This window comes from Aspergillus pseudodeflectus, assembly GCF_044049435.1.
Source record: "Aspergillus pseudodeflectus strain CBS 756.74 chromosome Unknown BJX68scaffold_94, whole genome shotgun sequence".
Lineage (NCBI taxonomy): Eukaryota > Fungi > Ascomycota > Eurotiomycetes > Eurotiales > Aspergillaceae > Aspergillus > Aspergillus pseudodeflectus.
In genome coordinates, this window is record NW_027263870.1 from 89,157 (window position 1) to 96,712 (window position 7,556).

The 7,556-nt window shown below is 47.4% G+C and overlaps 2 protein-coding genes across 2 annotated transcripts; one reads left to right on the forward strand and one right to left on the reverse strand.

Annotated features, from left to right (window-relative positions):
* Positions 1–1,030: 1,030 nt before the first annotated feature.
* BJX68DRAFT_272977 (uncharacterized protein) lies at positions 1,031–2,126 on the forward strand (the record flags this gene model as incomplete). The annotated part of the gene is made up of 4 exons (XM_071047325.1): positions 1,031–1,132; positions 1,196–1,413; positions 1,469–1,815; positions 1,876–2,126. The coding sequence occupies 4 exons, from the start codon at positions 1,031–1,033 to the stop codon at positions 2,124–2,126; spliced, it is 918 nt and encodes a 305-aa protein (XP_070892661.1).
* Positions 2,127–4,028: 1,902 nt separating this feature from the next.
* BJX68DRAFT_272978 (uncharacterized protein) lies at positions 4,029–4,538 on the reverse strand (the record flags this gene model as incomplete). Its single annotated transcript, XM_071047326.1, has 2 exons — positions 4,029–4,241; positions 4,356–4,538. The coding sequence occupies 2 exons, from the start codon at positions 4,536–4,538 to the stop codon at positions 4,029–4,031; spliced, it is 396 nt and encodes a 131-aa protein (XP_070892662.1).
* Positions 4,539–7,556: the final 3,018 nt, after the last annotated feature.

Below are 7,556 nucleotides of genomic sequence, written 5' to 3' on the forward strand. Positions count from 1 at the left end.
CTCTGACATGAGCATTCTAGCCTCACTCCTGTCAGCCATCACCCACTTTCTAAGACTTTGGACTTTTCTCCTTAAACTTCTTACTCTTTTCTACGTACATCGAATCATCCTCCACACTTCGTGTTGGCTTTAGTAAGTGTCTGGGGCTGGACAAACATCCTTGGAAGCCCGGGCAAGGTTTCTTTCTTATGTCTTGGGCAGCTCATGCGGTGCGACGGGGTATGTCTTTGGGAATTGCCCATAAATATCGCTCGCTGTCCCCCTCCCAACATCAGCTAATCTCTTCCCTTCAATCCCTCAGCATCCCCGAAAACACCTGCCAAGTATTGACGATATCAAATGATTCTTTTCCTCTGTTTACAACATGAGAATTCCGATCTTCCTACCCACAACCCTATTGCTCGCGGTAACATGTGCCACTTCCAATGTGCGTTTGACCTCCCGCAGAAAATCCTTTCCTGAACAAGGCTCACTCACGGTCCAGGAAGTTACGGACGTCTGGGAGCTGGTATCAACCCTCCCGCACGACCAAACTGGAGAATAATTCGTCCACCTGGGAGACGATGGAATCCTGAAGTCCTTCGGCGGTGCAGGGCAGGTAATTGCCTATCACGCCCAGAGCCCGAACCAGATTGCACAGTACATCGAGCGCTTCCCGGCATCAGTGCAAGAGCACCTGCTCGAGGTATACGAGAGTGCCGATGGCCGGAACGTGACGGACTCAGCGCAACTCACTGATCCGCCAACCGAACTACGACCGCCCCGAGCGATGTATACAACCCCGCGCTGGATTGCTCTCCACCTGTCATGCGGGTGTCAGCATTTAGTTTCGCAGGTGGGCCTGCAAACCTAAGTCTCCACAGTGTGCCGGATGCCGCGGGCACTGGGCGGGTTCCTATCCATCTCTATGAGATTAATGCGTCCTAGAGAAATTGAAACTATGGAACCTCGGACTATTTAAAGCTGGCTTGAACCAAATGTCTTCTCCACCACATTCAAACCTTCAAAAAATTTCATTCTTAAGAACAGCATGGTAAACGTCGCAGTAGCCGGCGGCACCGGCGGCGTCGGTCAAACGATCGTCGAGGTCCTCGGATCCTCTCACCATCAAGCATTCGTGCTTTCGCGGAAGGTACCTAGCAGACTGCTACATTCTTTAGCCCTCCCAGTTCCAGATACTAAAAACCAGTCGCAGCCATCAAAGGAGACCCAGACAGTTACAGTCGACTACAGCGACATTTGCAGCCTCATCACCGTTCTCGAAATTCACAAGATCCATACCGTTATCTCCGCCTTCTCTGTGGAAGGCGACTCGCTCGCAAAGTCGCAGAAGAATTTGATTGAAGCTGCTATACGCTCGAAGGAGACGAAGCGCTTTGTCCCGAGTGCATATGCCATCCCATATCCGCGGACGTATGACTCATTAGCAGCCTGAATGCGAAATTATCGGTGCTGATGTTAGATTCAGAGCGCTACAAGTCCTCCCCCAGTTAAAGGACTACTTCGCCGCAATGGAGACCCTCGAGGCGTCTAATTTAGAATGGACGGTTTTCCACAACGGGATCTTCCTCGACTATTTCGGTGGCCCGTCTATGAAATCGTATCTGAAACCCAATGTGTTCGCGATTGATATCGCAAATAGGATTGCTGCAATTCCGGGGACGGGGGATGTGCCCGTGACATTTACCTACACGTTTGATCTTGCTCGATTTGTCGTTGCCGCGCTGGATCTGGAGAAGTGGGAGGAGGAAAGTCGCATTGTTGGTGATGCGGTTACCTGGCACGAATTTGTGAAGTTGGCGGAGGAAACTACTGGTATGCATCACACATCCTACAATTGATGGGAGTGTAAACCATGTGCTAAGACTGCGTTAGGATCTAAGTTCGAGACCCACTACGACTCCATCGAGAAATTGAAGCAGTTCGAGATCACCGAGTTGCCCAACCACGTTGCGCTATATGATCACTTCCCCAAGAAGGCCTTTCAGTGGTTCATGTCTATCTTCGAGCTGTTTACCGCCAATGGAAGCTCTCGAATCTGCCAAGCAGGGTCATTGAATGAGAGATTTCCGGAGATCAAGCCGCTGACGGTGAAGGGGATGCTGGAAAGGTATTGGAAGGCCTAGAGAGGGTTTAGGAGTTCATGAGGGCCGACTCGTGATTACCACATAGAAACTCAGGGGGTCCAGGGTACGTTCGAGAAATTGCGAGAGATGTCATCTAGTAAATTAGACTGGCAGAAAACGGCAGAAGCAAGTTAACATGATGATCCTATATGACGATTTGCTCGAGTTCAAAGGGACCTTCGAGTTAGCCGACTCTACCCTCTGCTTGCAAAGAGTCAATCGCGAGGTCGCGATCACTGTAAGGAGGGAGATAGAGCGATTAGAACTGTGAACCGCACTATATGATAGCTGCGGGATAGATATATATGAAGCGGAGTCAGAGGGTTAAAACGATGAGTCTCTATTGTTGGTGAACTAATCGCTGCTCTTCACTGCGGGAAGGCCAGCAACGCACAAGTTATTCTGGTGCGCAGTACGGTGTCTAACATAGGGCTATAAGTTTTACCTATAAGTTTTAAAATAATTACCTAATTATTCATAGTAATATAGCCACAGTTATAAATTAGATTTAAAGTGGAGGGTATTTATATATATATCCTATATTTTCTAGGATTACTTTAAAAAATATATTAGCTCTGGATTATAATATAGGGGTTGCTCGTTTGCATGTCTGCAATGAAGAAAACCGTAATTTAGACCAGCATCTAGTGGTGCACGCATACACTAGCCTGATCAGGGAGAGCTGAGGATCAGGGGTTGAATGTATTCCAGTAGCGGCCCGGTTGAGCCTAATGGCAGATGTCATTCCTCATTCTATCCAGTTTCCCATCTGAGACTCACGATGATATCCTCTGTGCCACCTCCCCCGGGGTTTGCAATCCCACCAACCTATTTCAGTCAAGGTATTATGATGCAGTGACTTAACTATTGGGCTATAGCTTACTGGTTGATTCACAGTTCCAATGATGGCACGGCCGCGGCCTCAGGTGGGTGGTTTGGTGGCCGGCCCTTCGCAACCACAGCCACTCCAGCAAATACAGGGATGGATTATTTCTATCCCTTATCTTCCCCTGCGAAGAGCTACAAAATACACCCACCTGCATTGGCCAATTAACCAGCCAAGCAAAGTCATCCGCGTATATATCATATCAGGCACTAAACACCGACTTAATAGAGTATTATAAGATAAATTAGAACCAGTATGCAAGTTAATGAGATGTGATTTCGCTCTCTAGGTATTGAATCGAGGAGAAGGGTGTAGCACGCACCCTGCTATTCGGCCGCGATGATGACGATGGTCATTATGTATATCTTGCTTCCATCACTGGACGGGAGGGACTTGGATACATCACCTCTCCCTGCAGGAATTATACCGCATTATTGCGTAATATACTGGAAAGCAATAGGACGAGCAGAAGCTGCTGGATGGGCATAGTAAGCCTCAGTCTTCCTGCACCGGGGATTTATCGTCAAATCCAAAGTTGTAGTTCTTTTTTTGCCGCGTTCGAGTTCTGCGATGACCCTAAACTTGAGCCCCAGGTTAACTTCCCAAAATGGATTAGTGGCACTATCTCACGGTCGAGGAAAATCGAACATGGTGGAAGCCACGATCGGCGGGTCCTTCTGCTTTGCCCAGGCTATTTCCATGTTCACCTACTCCGTACTTATAAGATAACTATATCACCTGCCAAATAAGCAACAACAGGGCTGCATGGATTCTTTGCTGGTTACGGGTCGGGCAGTGAATCGTTTGAACACAATGATGCCCGGGCAACTCGCGCCCATTCGTGCTGGCCAAAAAAAAAAAAAAAAGAAAGAAAGAAAAAACTTCAACTAAGAGCGCTCTCCCTAAGCCAAATTCAGGGGGCGGAGTAAGTCGACATCAGAGAACAGTAGACGATATATGAAACATCTGTACTACATTGACAAGCACAATGAGTGTCGCTTTCAGCCAACTAGCCGCTATTTCTTCTTCTCCAGCGCGGCCACAATTATATCCATATCCTGGCCAAGCAGGATTCTTTCGTCATCAATGTAATAAAAATTGCCGGGGGCGAGCACCTGGCCGCCATTTTTGAACGTAATGGTCCCACCGATGGGAATCACCATCATGCGGCCCGTGGGGTTCTTGACCTTGGATTCCCTGAAGACGTGATACGCGGTGCACGTCGTGACCTAATAAATAAGTATATCTGCATCAGACAAGACGAAAGAAAGCACCCGGCCGAAAACAGGAACAAGAACAGGAAATCTCAGCTCGATCGAACCTCGGAAACTGAACTCACTCACCGGCTTGCCTTGCGCTTTTAGCTCCATCTTGAGCTTTGTCATCTCATCAGCGAACCTGGGCCCTCCATGCCTCCAGCCCCAGTTCGCGCGCGCCTCCTCGGCGGTTTGCCTGCTGTTGACGAGGGATCTCATTTCGCTGACGATGCTGGGCAATGTTCCCGCGAGTTGCTCAACACGGGCCATGACGAGTGGTATTTTATTTATGTTGTATATGTTGTTACCAGGGGTGAAAAGAATTAAAGACGGTCTAAGGTGTAACAACCAAAGTTTGAGGTTCTCCCTCTCTCTCTCTCTCTCTCTTCACGCGGAGATCAGAGGTTGCTGGTTTATTTATACCAAGCGCCAAGGCAAGGCAGAGCAGAATCAACAGGAAGGTTTGGGGGCAACACGGGGTTGCCGATGCTATCTGATAACCGCGTTTTCCCAGAGAAAATAGTCGTATGGAGTATAATGGAAGCGGGGTCGACAGGCCAGCTGAAACCAACCGGGAGTCGGAAATGCAGCTCCGGAGAAGGATTCCGATCCAGCACCCCTCTTGTTGGTGTCCAGTAAAGCAGTGCGATTACAGAACTGCGAAGATCTAGCTAAAGGGTTGATTTTAGGATTGATCAGTTAGCTAGGGTCTAGATACGAATAAATTGCTGAATCATTTTAAATGGAAAGTGCGGGACGCAACGGATTCGAAATACAGTCCAGAGGGGTTCGAATGGCGGGGTAAGCTTTCTCTGGCACCTGCGTCAGAGCCCGTTTTCCCAGCTGTGGTTTCGCTAGATAGTAGATAGGGACAGTGGGAATCTCGTTAATCAAGTCATGCGCGTCACTAATGAGATTAAGAGGCATTTGGCTTTTTTTTTACGAGAGTCATGGTTCCTCCTGCCGTTACTCGCGCTTGGTTGGGTTTCTGTAATTTGGTGGGAAATGCCATTGATGGCTGCGAGCACTGAAGGGCTGGAGCCTTCAGCGTGACTCTGGCTGCGTCTGATTGGTTTACAGCGCTTCAAGGTCCTGACGCCAAGGAACTGATGTTCTGCCTTGATGGACTAGTCCATCATCTTCAGAACAGGTAGTCAACAAAAGTCTACAGATTCATCCCCATGGTATACTGAGGCGCACAAACATCTGTCACTCGTAGTCGGAAGACGCTACATATAACTGGACGAACGATGGAAATTTTGACGATCCCACTCCATCTTGGCCGGGCATTGCCAAGGGTCGTGGCGGTTCATCATGATCGGGCATGTTTTACCGGCTGTCTGGAACAATTTATTTTCCACATGTCATTCTCGTTCCTTCCCTTGACCATTGGATCTTGGAATAGGCTGGGCTTTCTGTCCTGGCGCGATGGATGCTGCTGGTAGGAAAAGTGAACTCACTGAAGTAGAACCGGTGTTGACGATCTTGAGCAGAGACATGCCCGGCTTTTGACCAGGGCGGATCCACACGAAATTTCATAATGAAGATGTCCGGTTATGTCCTGCCATCCTCATCCCAACTCCCATAATTCTCTATCGTCCATCCAATTTGTGGCGGTTTTCTCAACGACGCCACCCGCTCATCGGAGTCAGTTTACACAACAAGTGAGCTGATCCTTTTCTATGGCCCATGAGCAGCAAAGAATCCATGCAGTCCTGTGGTTGGTTATTCGGCAGATGAGATAGTTATCTTATGTGTACGGAGTCGGTAAAACATGGAAATAGCCCGGGCAAAGCAGGGGCCTTTCTTTTCAAGCTTCTGTAGGAGGTGGGGACCTCCGAGCGATTGAATTTGAGATAGTTGAACATATAAAGAGCAGTATCTTCGATGGCGATCAAGGCCGCGGGGTTGAGGGATTATCTTTGAGGTCGCGAATCGCCTTCGCTAATGTGGAACCTTGCACTTTGTAGTCCGTGAGGCAAAACGCTGGACATATGAGGACCTGTTTCCGCCTCACCGAGAAGCCCTTGAGGGTAATAGAGCGTTCGATTGGGAAAACAGGTATAGCGAATGGATGAAGGCCTGGGAAAGTTGTTGATCTAAGTCTGACATGTTCGAACAGCACACACGCGGGTGGTTTAGTACACGTTGTGTACAAGCTACCAATCTCGAATAATTCGGCTGATGATAGAATTATGTCCGTTTGCTGGTGTGAGGGGGAAATGAGCTTACCAGTTGGGTCAACTACAATGCCTATCGCAGTTCCTGTCGCGCCGTTTACCTGCCCAAGAAGGGTGCAAACATCTGATAGAATCATAGCTGGCATATTTGGTGTGTAGAAGAATAGCCCAGGGAAAGGAATCTTGGCTCCCTGGTCTGGTTGTTCGAGCAAGTCATGGGCACGGCGACAAGTGCAATGGCAAACGCAAAACTGCAACAACAAACGCTTTATATTGTTTATATTTATGTCAGAATCTTCCTTTCAGGACATTAAAAACTGGCTAGACCAGCTATCAGGCGCTTCTAAGACCCCCTAACTCCCACTTCTACCCTCCATAGCCCGTTGTCCATGATAAGCGGCTACCATTAGAAGAGGCAAGTGTTAATGGTAATAGCATAAGATTTAAGCACTTCTAAGTAACCTTAAATTACTAATAATTAAATAATAATATTAGAAATCTTGCTTTATTCTATATCCACTATATCATGGCAGGTAAGTCTAACTTAAGATATTTTAAATTAGCTCTACCTTATTGATCCTCTAGTTATCTACAGGCCACTTATAGTAAGCCTAATACTAGAGTCTACAATCATCCTAAGGAAGCATTTAATAGATGGATTTAGGTATAAAATAATCCCCTTAGGGGTTAAGGTATATTATTTTTATATTTTAAACATATTATTCTTACTAATAGTATATAGTCGCGTATTCATGCCTTTAATTCCCTTTCTACTAATAAGATACTGTCAGATAAGTCCTGCCAATCCTGCTTAGGCCTGGAAGGGCTTAAGGTATTCTGATATCGATAGAGAAGACTGCTTCTTAACGAACTAAGAAGGTAACTGGGTTTCTGAAAGGTAGGGTAGCTTTGATTCCGAAAGTAACAGACAGTAGCTAGAACTAATTACAAGTGTTAACGAGTGTGCTTAAATACTAAGTTCCATCATATCCTGACTATGCTCGGCTCGTAGCCTGGCTATGATCCGGTCATGTCCTGGGTATGCCCCATCGTAGTCAGTCTATGCTCCTCATAGCCTGCCTATGATCGTAACCCTAATCCGGCCTAG